The following is a 15882-nucleotide window of genomic DNA, read 5'->3' on the forward strand; positions in this document are numbered from 1 at the left end:
ATTTGGCCTTAGTTTGTGCCATTCACCCTCACCGACGGCCTTGGCATTAGACCTTTTGACCATAAACATAAGGCGCAACACAAACAAATGTTGATCCTTTTAAAGAATGATGTTGATTGACCCACGAGGTCATGCTATCTCAACTTGAGCATAACAGTAATGTGCAAGCCCCCACAGACTACCGAATGAGCTAAGCAGATTCTTTTATTATTTTTACTTTTCCAAGGGCATTACTGTATACTAGCTTACTTGTTTACAGGAGTCAAAGAAAGGATACACTTTCTTCAACCTTACCTTTATTCCAGCCTAAAATAATGCAATCTACTGTGTATGTGTTGCACAACTGCTACACATTCAGTGTTGAAAGATTTTGTTAGCTTGTATTTTTTAAATGCTTAGTCTCCAAATGAGACGAGGACTGACTTTGATTGTCGGCCAGAAAAATGGTTTTAATTTTTTGTATGAGAGCAATTGATCCCATGTCCATTGGAAACAATTGTTGCATCCCTTTAGCGTCTCATAATAGGTTACAACACTTGTTCTGCAGATCTCCACGCTTCCTATGCCAGATCTTAATCATACAGACCATCCAGAAATAGTTCTAGACTTAAATTTACTAAAATAATTACTTGACTGCAGACACTTGATAATGATACCCTTCAATTGTCACACATCTATAAAGAACTACCTCATCACTACCACCTACAGCTTTAGTTTCAAAGTCGTGAAGCAGATGAATCGTCCGCTGTTGAATACAAATTTTCCTTCTTTCCATTATCTGCACAGCTGCTTCGTCCATTCTCGATAAAATCCACAACAATGGAGGCCAAAACTCTTTGATGCTGGCTGTACCCATGATTGGCACCTTCCAGAATCAGAAGTGTGTGGCTTGCTATCAAGCTGTCGAATTCTTTAGCTTCCTCCACATTCACAATTTCATCTTCTGATCCATGTAGTGTCAAAACTCTGTAGCAATTGAGGTGTCAGAAAGTACATATATGCAATTTATATTTACAGAAAAGAAATGCATAAAATTTTTGCGATGAATATTCCAGTGCAAAAAAATAGTAAATTATTTCTCGCAATAGGGATGCTACTAAGCATATAAATCAATGCAAGCATGCCTTGAGATCAAGATAATATAAAAAAATTACAGTTACATAAAATAGAAGCCTTTCCACTGATGCACTAAATAGATTTCATGCATAAAAATGCTAAGACTGGAGGAAAAAACTATTTGCACTCAAATACAGATATCAAAGCACGAAGCCAAGGTTCTGGTAAACCTGGTCAACCAGCTTGCTGGTTGGCCATTGCTCCTGACCACGAACCTTGTTTGCCAGTCCCAGTCAGACCTAGTCAGCCAGACTAGCCCGGTTCAACCTGACCAGACCGACCCTGACTATTAATTCTATATGGCCCAAAAAGTAAAGAATGAGTGAGTTTTTCCAACAAGAGGCCATAGAGGAGCAGTCTGCCACTTTGTCTTCATTAAGATTTTTAGGAAAGGATGCATCCTGTTCTTGTGATAGGTCCACACTCTTAGTCTAAGCAAATAACCAAGGAGAAGCCACGAATCTTCAAGATGCTACCTCCTTACAACATACTAGGAGCCCTCCAACTTCATCTAGACTGAATCAGCTTCAGTAGAAGAGGATGTCACGGACATCCTCCGTGCTAGGAGCCCTCCAACTTCATCAACTTCAGTGGAAGAGGATGTCATGGACATCCTCCGCCCGTGACCATCAGCCTAGCTCACACAGCAACCATGGCAGTTACACAGCAGCAGATACTGCCACAAAGGCAATGTGGCTGCCACACAAGCAGCCAAATAGCACGATGGGATGCCATATGACTGGACCATGTCAGTCAACTCCCAAAGGTGACCAAAAAGGCTGCACGTTGAGTTGTGACTTAAAACTCTTCCCCAACCCTATTGTCATGCTCTGTCATCCCTCGTAGAGAACAGGGAAGGACAGATGTAGGAAGGGTGAAGCAGAAGAGAATGAGAGAAGGGGGAAGAGAGAGATTGGAGGAGGGAGTGGATATAGGTGAAGGAAGGAGGAGGGAGCTATAGATTAGATAAGAGAGGCCAACATCAATCGTCCCCACCAGCAGGGAAATAGATCTATATAGTCCCCACCTCCAAATTATCTTTGGCCCTCTCAAGTCCTTTTTGCCCCTAGGGCTACACCTAACCAGGTCTCCATTTTTCCCTTTGTTACAGCCATCCTTATTTTGTTGTCAAATTACATGTTGTGGCTGTCATACAAGGCTACCAGAACAAGAAACCGCTGTTGATCAGCCTAGCAAACGATAGAGGTATGCTCCTAGGACCTACACAATGCTCTGGCTGCCATGATTGTTCATCCTCCAGTATTCCCTTCCACTTAATGTTGATAGTCAATGCATACTACTCTGTCTTTGGAACCCACAATGTGCTCACGGATCTAGAGAATATGGCCTTCCTCATACATAAGTGGCAACTCTGAGAGAACATCCATACTTTGGAACACATTTGGTTTCAGCAACATGGAACACATTATGGATTAGCCCTCCAACTACTCCACCCTCCCTCCTTGCTTCAGCCTTTAGTCCTCCAGCTACTCTCCCTCCTTGCTTCAGCCCTCCATCTACTCCACTCTCCCTCCTTGCTTCATCCTCCCTCCGTTGCTTCTCCACTATTCCTCCTCCTACCTTTCTCCACTCCCTTCTCTCTCTTTCTCCAATCCCTCAATCCCCTTCTCTCCACTCCCTTCTACTCTCTCAACCCCCTTCCCTCCACTCCCTTCTCTCCAATCCTTTCTACTCTCTCAACCCCCTTCAGCCCCCCATTCTCTCCACTCTCTCCCTCTTTTCTCACCCAACTTCTCTCAGCCCCCCCCCCTTCTCAATGGCTCCTTCCCATGGCCTCGACCAAGACCATAAATTTGAGTGGTGGAAGGAGGTGAAACCTGGACACCTCTATGACAAGTCAAAAGGAGGAGCACACAAGTAGGATTGTCCCTATTGTGGTGAAGAAAAATCTGGAGGCTCAGACCGAGTGCAAAATCATTTATTGAGAATAAAGAACGGAGGCATTAATTGTTGCCCTAGAAATATTTAAGCTGCACATACCGCACGTTTTCAGGCACTTGCATATAGGTCGGATGCCTAGGCAGCATGACAAAAGGTTCTTGATCCTTGTGGTCGAGCATGGGCAGCCCCACATGCCAGTGCAACAGCTTGTCCATCTTCTTTGGGTCTACAGCTTCACACGCATATATGGGGACTCCCACTTCATCATCCCCCGGCCCGAGAGTTGTGCAGGCAGGCTAGCCTTGTGGCCTCATGGCATCTTGGGAGGAGGGCACAGGTAGATGCTGCAGTAGACAGATTCTTTTATGGAGCAGATGTACTCATAGCAAAAGCCCACAATCCTTACTTCATCGATATGGTGAAGGAGATTGCAGCCTTTGAACCTAGTTGCACTCCTCCCACATGTGAGGCCCTGCGCACCACAATTTTGGCAACACAGAAGACCGCCATAGAGCAGGCTTTGGGCTCCCATCAAAGACATATGGCTGAAATGTGGTGTCTCATTGATGGGAGATGGATGATGTGGCTAGGAGTTGCTCTATTCAGGGCATCATTGCATACTCTAGAGGGGCCAGCTTTTTCATTAAAGCTATTGGTAATTCAGAGGAGGGAAAGTCAGCTTTGCTTATAATTTCATCATGTTGAAGTAGTTTTTTAAGTTGAAATCTCAATTGAGGCAGCTTGTTTCTGCTGAGTGGGATGCGTGGCGTGAATGGAACTCTATAGGTTATCCATAGAGAGAGACCACCCTTTTTGCTGCCCCACTACCCTTTTGTATGTAACTTCCCCTCCCATGCTCACCCTTCCATGAATTGACGACTCTTTTCTTAAATTTACATTTCCAATGGATCTTATTTATGTACCGGGCGTCCCTTAATTTTTTCCTTACTTTATACCTCCTTCGTCCTCCCTCTTGTCTCAAGTGCTCATCATCTCCCTCTCTAGATGCCTTAGGAGTCCCTTGACTCATGGCCGTCCTCTCTCCTTCATGGCTTCTTCTTCTTCGAAGGTAATACTTACTTCTCCTTCGCCACCTTCATTGTGTCTTTGCTTGCCATCCACATAGCACCTTCTCCTCTTGTGACTCATTCACCCATGTGCTCAACCAGTTCAAAACAATCAGAGGTGGATATTCATGAAATACCATATTACTTCAAGAACTATAAAAGTGGCAGTGCCCCCATAGCCATGCCAAGACCACTACGGGAGTTATAAGTACAAGAAAGTGATAGCATTGGTGAGACTCCAATATAAGAGAGACCAGCCAAAACCAGAACAATCAACCTTGCCCTTGAAAGGGAGGAAGAAAAATTAGTGTTCATTGGAAAACAACTCACCCAAGAAGAAGAAATGAAACTCAAGGCACCCCTAATGGAATATGATCATACAAAGAGATGAATGGAATTTCACCAGAAGTGGCCGTATACACCATCGCTATTAGGAAAGGTGCTAGTCCTAAGATACGTGGACCATCTCGAACAAATCCCAAATATGGCATCATGGTGTTTGATGAACTGGAGAAGCTCTTAGATGCACGATTCATCTATGAGATAGAGCGCACGGATTGGGTTTCCCATCATGATTGTGCCTAAACATGACAAGAAGCTATGGAAATGTGTAGGGAGTGGAGAAAGGTAGGAGGAGGAATAGTGGAGAAGCAATGGCGGAAAAATGAAGCAAGGGAGAGTGGAGTAGATGGAGGGCTAGACTAGATGGAAGGCTGAAGCAAGAAGGGAGGGTGGAGTAGTTGGAGGGCTCAAGCATGGAGGGAGAGTGGAGTAGTGGAGGTCGGAGTAGCAAAGGGGGATAGCGGGAATGGCGTGAGAAGATGAGATGGGAGGAAAAGCTGTCGCGCGTCGCCTGTCAAGATTTTTAGCTAGGCTAGAACCCGAAATGCGGGATTTAGGGCTGGAATGCCGCTTGGAACGCATTATGGGAACGCTAGAACGGCATTCCCTAGTAGCATGTCCCCAAGGGACGTTCCCTAGGCTTCTGCATTACGGCGTTCCACGTGTTTCGGATGCCAAAACGTCGTTCCCTGGTAACTACGTCTAAGACATCTAAAACATTTAGGACTCCATCTAACCCAACCAGGGCTAGTTTAACTCGAGGTAGCAAGATGGTTTAGAGACCTAAAGTAGTTTTTTTTTTTAATGGAGTTTATCTCTAGGGTGACGCATGACGGATTGAAAATATGTTCATCCATTTGATGGTGTTCGTCGGTTGCTTAATCAATGGGGCAAGAAGACCCTATCGTGTCTGCCCAACGAAAAGGTTGAAGGCAACGATGGGGTTTGAATGGGCTGCCCCTGACTACTCAAGATCAAGGGGCAAGAAGACCCTATTTTGTCTACTAAACGGAAAGGTTGAAGGCGACGATTGGGTTTGAATGGGCTGCTTGACTGCTCAAGATCAGCTGCTCTTGGGTCCTTGTGTGAATGGCTGCTTGACAGAATGGAGGGGTGTAATGGCGCAAGTTGCTTGTCTCCCATTGCCTGCGAGAAGTGAAAAGGTGGAAGGACTAGCGCTAGCAGCCAGTCTCGCTGAAATGCGAACGAAAAGGGAGGCTCTTATTTAGCCCCTGCTTCGGGTACTTCGTCAACCGGGGGGGGGAACTGGAACTCTAGTAAGATTCTCTTGACCTGTTGTTCCCGATAGTAGAGAAGTAGTGCTCCATGTGCTCCCTGTCTCTGATGGTGACTCTTCCCCTTGAAGCTCAAAACCGTGGGCTAGAGCATAGCAAATCCAAGTTTTTGGGCAGTATGGGCTCGAGCGAAGCGGAAGCAAAACCCAATGTGGTAAGGGGGACTGAACAATTGAATAGAGTAACTGAGAGAGGGGGGGGGGAGGAGGGAGAAAGAGAGAGGAGTTGTAGAGAGGTCAATCGTCCCCACCAAGAGGAAAATAGGACCTATGATAGTCACCCTCCTATTATCTCCTTTTTGGCCCTCTCAACTCCCCTTTTTGCCCCTAGGGGTACCCCTATCTAGACCTCCATTTTCCCCTTTATTACAGCAGCATTCCTTGGCCCTAAACCTGTGCTACTTCTACTTCGCACTAAACTCATGCTTTTCCAATAAAAAGAGCTCACAAGTAGGCAGGCAAATAGGCAAGGTCTAGTCACGCCACTAGAACATTCAATCCTAGTGTCGTGTGCATAGATCGTATTTGACGTGCGCTTAGGCACCCAGGACTAGCTTTGATAGCCTAGGGAGACTAGGGCTAGGCAGCGATTCTAAGGTTGGATTGCAAGGGCAACGGACAAGTTAGGGTTTCTCCAATTTTCAGCGGCACTGGGCTAGAGCCTATATAAGGGGCCCAAGGGTTCAATTTTCATTCACACAAGTCAAAGCACGTCTAGCTCTTCCTTGATGGTCTGGATCCTAGATCGTGTTGCGGACGTGCATCTGCTTTCTAGCGTAGCCCAAATTCCCAGTGCAGTTCTGAGGCCCTATGGGCTTAGATGTAGATGTTCGTGCCAGCCCGAGATGCTCGGATTCTACGAGACTTGGACACTTGAGCATCATGGTTGGGTGGTGAGCATGCTTGCGCCTCTCTTTGTGGTTCTATGATCGGTTATTTGTAATTGTGTGCAAGTCCGAATTCCTAGGGGCGATTGTGGTCATGTCAGTTGGTATCAGAGCCAATCCTAGATGGCAAATTTCCAAAGGAGATAGCAAATTCTGTTTGGATCTTCCAGGTAAGTGCGAATTTCGTTTTTGCACTGCTTTAGCTGGGAATTGCTCAGTTTTCGTCAATAGGTAGAGGAATGACCTCCATGTGTGGGAAGATGTGTCCTGGTTGGATTGGTGCCTGTTAGGAAGAGAGATTCATCAGTTCGTTGGAGAGGAAGGGGTCGAGTTGAGGCAAGATTGGTGTTGCATTCTGGGGGGTTATTAGATGATGTTTCTTGGGACAGGTGATGCGATTTGTGAGGGAGAAGAGTCATAGGGTGGAGCTTCTTGATTGGAAAGCCTAGAGGGACCCTAAGTTGTAGGCCCCTACCCTGAGTGAAGGGTAGAATTCTGTCAGGCTGAGTTGAGATGACGAAATGCACCCTTGCTTTTTTGTTAGAGTACACGGCAAGGCATCCAGGGTACACTGCAAGGCATCCTGATTGGAAAGCCTAGAGGGACCCTAAGTTGTAGGCCCCTATCTTGAGCGAGGGGTAGAATTCTGTCAGGCTGAATTGAGATGACGAAATGCACCCTTGCTTTTTGGTCAAAGTACACTGCAAGGCATCCAGGGAAATTTGGAGGCTTTTGCTTTTTTGGAACTTAGGGCACCAGTTTAGGACTTAGGGCTTAGTTCCCTATAAAACTAGCGCTCCTGACCTCTCGCTCCAAGTTTGTTGACACCTAGTAGTTTGCGTCCTCAACCAGCCGTTTTTTTTCGTCCCTATCTCTTGCCACCAGCCGCCACCTCATTGCCATCTTTCCCCTCTGTGGTATTCAACCTAGTTCTTTACTTGTTGGCTCCTCCATCATTCGGGTTTTGGCATAGCTCACGGGCTGTATGGACTGGCAGGCTGTTCGTCCCCTCTTTAACCCCTCGAAATTTACTTGTTAGCAGTACATTCAGCAATTCATCAGAGAGGGCAGTTTTCAGCCGATTCCACCTGCCCCCTTGTTGTTCCCTAGTTCGCTCAATTGGTGCGCCAGACCCCTTACCCCTCCAATCGTCATCTCTGACAAGTGTTTAAAGTTCACAGCCCTGTTTCGTTAGATCTTTCCCTTGCTGTTTTTCCATGGCTGATGCAAGTAATCTCTCTAAGGCGGACCAGAACATAACCATTTCCAACCAGCCTTCCCCTATGTTTGAACGGGACGCTGATGGGGACAACTATGATGTCTATGAGGATCTGCTTACTAAGGAGGCTTTCCACCAATTCCTCACAGGATTGGATGAAAACTTTGCGCTCCTGATACCATGAGCAGTCGGATACCTAGCCGGAAAGGCTTTTCTTTGGTGGAAGGAATTGAGGCCTCAGCCATCCACTTGGGCACAGTTCGAAGAAGCTTTTAGAACTGAGTTTCTAAAGAAAGAAGAAGATTACGATATCGTGGCCAAGTTTAAGGCCTTGGATATAACCAAACAGAGCCTCACTTTCGAGACCTATCTCCAGAAATTCCGAGACACACTACAAAGATGGATCATGTTACCCTCTTGGGTTTCCTTGTAGCTGGCCTACAAGTTGCAGGTCAAGAACAATAAAAGATCGACCCTGGAGGAGGCCATTCACTTTGCGCACATTTAAGATGATACTATGGCCTCAACCAAGAAGTTAACTACACCCGAGACCCAAGGCAAGAACAAGAAAAAGTTATTTAATGCAGCTTCTAGCACGGGAGAAGTGAAATCTCTCGATTCTCCTTCTTAGAAGAAACAAAAACCGGCGAAGGGCAACAAGGAGCGCTTCCTCCATTCGCTTCAGCTTCGGAAGGAAGGACGATGCTTTATTTGTGAGGAGCATGGGCATACCTAGGCTGATTGCCCGAAGAGACCCGGAGCCTCATAAGGACCTCTACCGAAGCTCAAAGGACCACCTACGAAGTCAAAGACAGCTGCTCAAACTACCTTGACAGGTATTTGTGTTAATGTCATCACACGCCCTCATTCTTGTGATTCTTCGTTTAATAATTCATTGTTTGGCCCCCATGATCTCTACCGAGCTTATGGAGAGATCCATGGGACACGGATTCACGTTCTTTTTTAACCACGTAGTTCTCACAACTTTGTTAATCACAAACTTGTGCAGAAGCTACAGATGACTATGACACCTAGTGATCACACCTACGAGGTGCAGCTTCCAACTAGTTTTCGATCGCAAGGTGGATCGACTTTCAATCAGGATTCAAGCCTACGAGGATAATTTGGAGTGCTATGTTATGCACTTGGATCATGTAGACTTGTTGTTGGGCATTGAATGGTTTAAAACCCATGATGTCCAAATTTGATTGGGAATCACATACTCTTTCTCTTTGGCACGGGGACACCCATCTTTTGATACAGTGTGATGATATACATTCCTTTTAGGGGACTTCTTGTATATGTGATTCAAGTTCGGAATATATTGCAAACAACTTCTTATGATGTGTTTCAATGTGTTTTAATTTCATTTTCTTCATTTATAATATATGTGCTTGATACCAATGATTTTAAATGTGGTTAAACATATTGAAGTAAAGAAGCTGTTAAATGATTTTAATGATGTATTTCCCGAACTCCCGGTAGGATTTAGTCCCTAGTTCTCAACCTATAAGTATACCACCTTATAGGATGAGCCAGTTAGAGGAGGACGAGTTAGCTCACTAACTTCACGAATACTTGAAGTTGGGGTATATGCGCCCGAGCAAATCACCCTGGGGTGCTCCTGCTCTTCTGAGGAAGAAGAAGGATGGTTCATGGAGAATGTGTGTGGATTATAAAAGATTGAATAAAGTCACGCTTAAGAATAAGTACTCTCTCCCTCGTGCTGATGATCTAATAGACAAATTGGCTGGAGCGAAGTACTTCACTAAGATTGACTTACGTATTATTTATGTAAAACATATTGAAATGACAGCCTTTTGGACTAGGTATGGCCATTATGAATTCCTCATATTACCTTTTGGATTGACCAATGCTCCCGCAACCTTCCAACAGATGATGAATGGCTTGTTCCAAGAGTTCTTGGGTAAGTTCATTGTTGTGTTCTTGGATGATATCTTAGTTTACAGCAAGACTTTAGAGGACCATATTGGTTATCTCATGATCGTCTTAATTTTATTAAGATAGAATAAGCTGTATGCTAAGCTTAGTGAATGTGACTTCTTTATGAAATAGATCATTTACTTAGGACATAAGATTTCTCGAGGTGTGAGCAATGATAAAGATTGTATTCAAAAATCTTTGACTTGGCCTATATCTATCTTTTTAAGAAAATCAGTTCATGATTATTTCAAAATCACGGTCCCCTTGACCAACGTATTTAAGGGTCATGGCCGTGGGTCTTCTTGGAATGAAGATTTGAACAAGGCTTTTGATACTTTAAAAAATTGTATCAAGAGTGCACCTGCTCGTGTTGCCCAATCCTACCCGACCTTACGTCTTAGAGGCCGATGCGAGTGATTGATGCCGGGGCAGCATTATTCCAAGAGGGCCGACCTGTAGCTTCTGAGAATTAAAAGCTCGATGATACTCAATACCGAGTAACTTTATGTAGTAGTATATGCTCTCAAGGTTTGGAGGTATTACCTGTACGGTTCCAGATTTGTTGTATTGACTGGTCATCAATCAATCCAATATGTGTGTGAAGGGGATGATTTGAGGGGCAAGAAGGCTCGGTGGGCAGAGTTAATGCAGGGTTCTGATTTACAGATTCGGTATAGGAAAGATTCTTTGAATAGTGTTGCCGATTCCCTAAGTCGGATTAAGATGGTGAAGGCTCTGTCATTTACCGAGATATCCTCTGACCTATTTCAATCCTTGAGAGGGCTTCTACGCAACTGATAGTCATTTCAATCATTATTGGCAAAAGGTCCAGGATGGTAGCGCTATGATTGACCAAGACTCAAGAATTATGCCACCTATTGTTCAAGCAGCGAAGGTCAATAGATGATTCGGAATGGCTTGCTATTCCAAAATGATAAAATTTGTGTTCCAGATGTGTTAAATCTTCGATTCAGGATTCTTCGGGAGTGTCATGACGCACCTAGTGCGGAGTACACAGGACTCTGTCTCTTGTGAAACATAGTTTTTACTGGCCTAAGATGAGAGAATTTGTTCAAGACTATGTAGTAGGTTGCTGTACTTGTCAAGTGACCAAGGCAGAACGCCTCAGAAGCACAGGGGTACTATAACCCTTGGACATTCCAAGTAATAAGTGGGAAAGTATTTCCAAGGATTTTATTACAGGATTGCCACAAACATGCAAGGGTCATGACTCCATATAGGTTATCGTGGACCGCTTGACAAAGATGGCTAGATTTCTACCTACTAGATTCACAGTCATGCGTCTCAGTTGCTCGGTACTAGACAAGTTAGAAAATTATCCCCCAGATACAGTCGCCCATTCAAGGTTATCCGAAGAATTGGCCAAGTTGCATATGAATTGGACAGTGGATTTGCCTCCTAATGTAAGGATTCAAGATTGAAAGAAGTATTGGGAGCTGGGGATCAGGCAATTACTCCTCAGGAACTTATAGAGGTTGAAGATTTAACCTTTATCCCATACAAGCCCGAGAGTATTTTTGGATTTCGTGAACATCAAGTTAGAAATAGAAGAGCCTTCAGAGATAGTTTCCAAACTTTCTTTTGAACTCAAGAGTGAGTTCTTAGAGGAAGGGAAGCATGTCATGTGCATGAATCGTATCTGACGTGTGCTTCGGCGCACAGGACTAGCTTTGATAGCCTGGGGAGACTAGGGGCTAGGCAGGCGATTCTCAAGTTGGGTTGCAAGGGCAATGGACGAATTAGGGTTTCTACTATTTTTAGCGGCTTTGGGCTAGAGCTTGTATAAGGGGCGCAGGGGTTCAGTTTCCATTTTTTCATTCACGCAAGTCAGAGAGGATCTAGCTCTTCCTTGTTGGTCTGGATCCTGGATCGTGTTGCGGACGCACACTTGCTTTCTAGCGTAGCCCGGATTCCCAATGCAGTCCTAAGGCCCTATGGGCGCCTTTTGGTGGTATGGGACGCCAAGAGGTTGTGGACTGGTTGGATGTAGATGTTCGTGCCAGCAGCACAACCTAATACTCGGATTCTATGGGACCTAGACCCGTGAGCATCATGGTTGGGGTGGTGAGCATGCCTGCGCCTCTCGTTGTGGTTCTATGATCAGTTATTTGTGCTTGTGTGTAAGTCCAGAATCCCAGGAGCGATCATGGTCATGTCACCTAGTGTTCTAAGGATGATGTTATCATTCCAAGGCATTCCAAGCTGTCCTGCTCAAAATGATAATCCATGATAACTTCGATTATCTGCAGGTTTATATCAAAAAAATAGAAGACATCCAACTACTTTACCATGTTTTGAGGAACTACTCGTCCCTTGATAAAGTCATTTGAGCTTTGCCATGAGGCTAAGTACAATAACATACCGACAATCTTCATGTATGGATGACATTGCTGACTTCATATCAGTACTTAACCGCTCATTCAAGCTTTTCTTCGTAACACGGTACTCCACATTCCCTATAATTGCAAAAAATTATTAGATCCCAGAAAACCAAAAGAAATAAGTTCTCATGTGAGCCAATCTATCTAGTGCTCGAAAGCTAAAGTACCATATTTATCTTTCACCTCCATGTAGCCTTGCTTCTCCATCATTTGGAGGCCCTTTTCTCCCAAACGCTCTTTGACACCTCTCGCAAGATTAAAGCGACCACTCATGTTCACAATAGTGTCTACGTCCTTGTACTTGGATGCATATAGAAGCACGGCATTGCCACCTGTGCAACAATTCAATCAGCAAAAGCAACACGTAATTTCCTGATCTTCAGAGTTTTCATTTATTTATTTTTGAAGAAAGACTTCCTACGCTCGTGGACAAATCAAGATACAAAAGAGCTTTCACTGCAAGGAAAAGCCTTAGGCATGTCTGTGGTCACAGACACTACGAAAACTTGAGAAAAAGACAAAATGAACGAGGAATACCTTTGCTATGGCCTATGAGGGCTCTTACCCTGCGTCTTTGCCCTCTCCAAAAGGTTACCACAGCTCTGAGATCTTCCACTTCTCTCCAATAATTCCCATATTGAAACTCCCCGTCACTTTCCCTGATGTGTGCATATAAGAAAAGACTCGTGCCGTAATTCTCGAGACCTTAATGACACTTACGTTAAGAAAAAGAGCATTGGATCCCACAGAAACCTACCCATTTCCAGAAAAATCGAATCTGAATGTGCTGAGACCCTTCTCTAGAAGCGTTGACGCTATGTTGATCAATGTAGCGCTTTCCTGTCATTACACACGCCATCAATTCCTTTCAAGACTCTCTCTCTCTCTCTCTCTCTCTCTCTCTCTCTCTCTCTCTCTCTCTCTCTCTCGTCATTATAGTTAAGACAAAAAGGAACTATACCTTGGAAGAGCGGAAGCCATGGCAGAGAACGATCACATCTTCTGAACCTGTATCGTCCAGAATACCAACCAGTTTTTCTCCAGTCGGATTGGAAATTGTAATCTTCTGCCAGTTGCCTGATAGAATTACTGCATTAGGAAGTGTAGCGCTAAAGCACTAAAACACTTAACTATCTACGAAGGAGAATTAAGACGTGCCTGGAAAGGCGGACTTTACAGTGGCCATAGCTCGAAAACCACGCACGAACTGGAGGCCAAAAATAGGGTTAGGATTTCGAGGGAGAAGTCGGTTTATGGGAAATGCTGCACCGGATGCGATGCGAGGCTGAAGATGCCGGAGATGAAGAAGATGGTGGAGATCATACGACAGACTGGACCTAACACTCATGCTCCCGTGCCAAGTTCTGTCTGCCGAGTTTAAAGCTTTTCCTAATTATGATGGTTTTCAACTCAACCCTCTCCCCCTACTGAACTCTCTACAGCAACACAAAAGCAATTGATTTTTTAAGGCCGCAAAAAGCTTTTGTATGATGATCTCAATTTGAAACACACAACTTAATTGTTAAGTACACTTTGGAAGTCCGCTCCGTAGAGGCAATTCTAATAATGAACGATTTTATAAACCAACAGTTGGTGATTTTTTCACTAGCCCCTTACATATTTTTCCAATAACCTAGCCAATCCCCTCTTTTCCTTTGTTAACCTAACCCACTTTTAAAAGTAATAAATGAATAATGATATGTTAAGTGTTAATCGTCTCAAAGCATTAGCTCAACCATTCTAGTTTTATTTAAAAGCAAGACCATAGTGGTTTTGCCTCCTTGCCAGCTCATGCAAAACAATGAGTATCTTCAATGGAGGGCCTTCTCGAAAGTCTCATCATCATGTTGCTCTCACACTCTAGCAGAACATCCTTTGGCATAAGCTAGAACAAAAATAAGCGATCTTGCCTTTGAAGCTTCGAGACACATCATGAGCTATTGGAGACTACAAAAAGCAAAACAACTTATCTACAGAGCTTTGCAACAACAACTCTTGCCTAAGTATACATCAACATACATGATAATAAAGTATGAAGTTGAAAACTTACCCATTTGGATGATCAAATTACAATGTGCAAATCATCCTATCTCCTCAACACCATCAACATGATGGCTATACGTAATGAGGCTCGCACTTACATTGTGGAACATCCTCAACAATGCATGGACCATATCAAGAAATTAGAGCATATGCCAAGTGACAAAGTTGAATTTTGCAAGTGGCTAGATAAGTTTGCCTTTTGGATTTAGCTAGTTGAGAAGATAAGAGAATTGTGGGGAGCTATTAGAGTACATAATTAGGGGTAGATACCACTTGCATAAGAGCTCCACGAATTCATTACAATGAAAATGTGAAAATATTTTGTTGACGGATTTTGATAATGCACCAATTAAGAAATTGCATTGACAATAGTTTCACAAAGATGATTTACAAGTATTCTCTTGTTTTATTTATGTTAACTACTTCATTGTTTATAGAATGTTGTTGTCTCTATTTTACCCAAGTGTAGGTTCCAAGGGTGTTGGTCACCTGCAGTCGTGTGGTTGCTCGTTATAGCATAGGTGTTCACAAGTGTAGCATAGGTCCTCAGGTCATGTTCCAGTGAGAGGTGTAGGCTAAAGCATGGAAAGCAGATCTCATGTGTGCGTGAATGAGAAAGAGGGCTTGATTATAACGATTGATGGAGGCTCTCACCTCCACGGGAGTTTAAGGGTTTAGAAGGGGATTTCAGGGTTAGAAGTAGGGACAGGGTTGAGAGAGTTAACTAGGAGTTCCAGGGTTCAAAGGGGGTTGTAGGGTTTAGGAGGAGTCCAAGGTTGAGGAGTGGAGAGCTAGTCTCCTTCACGGATTCGAGGGGTAAGGGTTGAGGAGGAGGGAGGGAGGAGGAGGAGGAGGAGGAGGAGGGAGGAGGGAGGAGGAGGAGAAGGGAGGAGAAGGAGGAAGGAGGAGGAGGAGGAGGGAGGAGGAGGAGATGGAGGAGAAGAGAGGAGAAGGAGGAGGGAGAAGAAGGGAGGGACGAAGGAGGAGGAAGGAGAAGGAGATGGGAGGAGGAGGAGGGAGGAGGAGGAGGAGGAGGGAGGAAGGAGGAAGAAGGAGAAGGAGATGGGAGGAGGAGGAAGGAGGAGGAGGAGAAGATGGAGGAGAAGGGAGGAGAAGGAGGAGGGAGGAGAAGATGGAGAAGGAGGATGAGGGAGAAGGAGGATGAGGGAGGAGGAAGGAAGAGGAAGGAGGAGAAGGAGGGAGTTCAAGGGTAAGGGCATGCTAGAACATGATAGTGTAAGAGAGCATGGACACAATGGAGATCAATCGCATGAACACAATAGTGAGCTTGAACACTGAACCCCAAAGAGTGGGAGCTTCATTCCATTGAGAGATATTTATACATGTTGGTCTCTCCACTTTTGGGGGGGACCTTTTGGGTCTCTACACAAAGTGGGGGGACCTTTTGGGTCTCTACACAAAGTGGAGGGACTCTGAAAGTATAGGCTTTTAGTCTTTCTCTCTCTAGATTTAGTTTTTCTCTCTCTAGATCCTGATTTTGCACAAGTATGATTGGATCTTTTCTAGAGAGGATTTTGGCTATCCTCATCTGTTAAGATTTATTATACTATCTTTCAGGCTCAAGATATTACAAGCGGAGCTTTGCCACTATTCTACACACACAATGCTCTCATAGTTGTTGTCCTAGACTGCACTTTTGGCCCTT

General features: G+C 44.5%; 1 protein-coding gene across 1 annotated transcript; it reads right to left on the minus strand.

The window, feature by feature from the left end:
- Positions 1–436: 436 nt before the first annotated feature.
- On the minus strand, positions 437–13749 carry LOC147901401 (uncharacterized). Its single transcript, XM_087375533.1, has 7 exons — positions 13332–13749; positions 13135–13250; positions 12931–13013; positions 12711–12832; positions 12341–12505; positions 12155–12248; positions 437–966 (listed from the first exon to the last, which is right to left on the minus strand). The coding sequence occupies exons 1-7, from the start codon at positions 13519–13521 to the stop codon at positions 717–719; spliced, it is 1020 nt and encodes a 339-aa protein (XP_087231659.1). The 5' UTR covers positions 13522–13749; the 3' UTR covers positions 437–716.
- Positions 13750–15882: the final 2133 nt, after the last annotated feature.

The sequence above is a fragment of the Dipteris shenzhenensis genome, chromosome 6 (assembly GCF_047967505.1).
Source record: "Dipteris shenzhenensis isolate YYH24624 ecotype China chromosome 6, Dip_SZ_1.0, whole genome shotgun sequence".
Taxonomy (NCBI): domain Eukaryota; kingdom Viridiplantae; phylum Streptophyta; class Polypodiopsida; order Gleicheniales; family Dipteridaceae; genus Dipteris; species Dipteris shenzhenensis.

Bases quoted from the DNA above. Each gene is read 5' to 3' on its own strand.
- LOC147901401 (XM_087375533.1), bottom strand. From the start codon at position 13,521: ATGAGTGTTAGGTCCAGTCTGTCGTATGATCTCCACCATCTTCTTCAT. The intron at 12,506-12,710 runs GTATTCCTCGTT...ATTGTTGCACAG, and splicing joins CCTCATAGGCCATAGCAAAG to GTGGCAATGCCGTGCTTCTA. The intron at 967-12,154 runs GTATGTTATTGT...CAATTGCTACAG, and splicing joins TCCATACATGAAGATTGTCG to AGTTTTGACACTACATGGAT.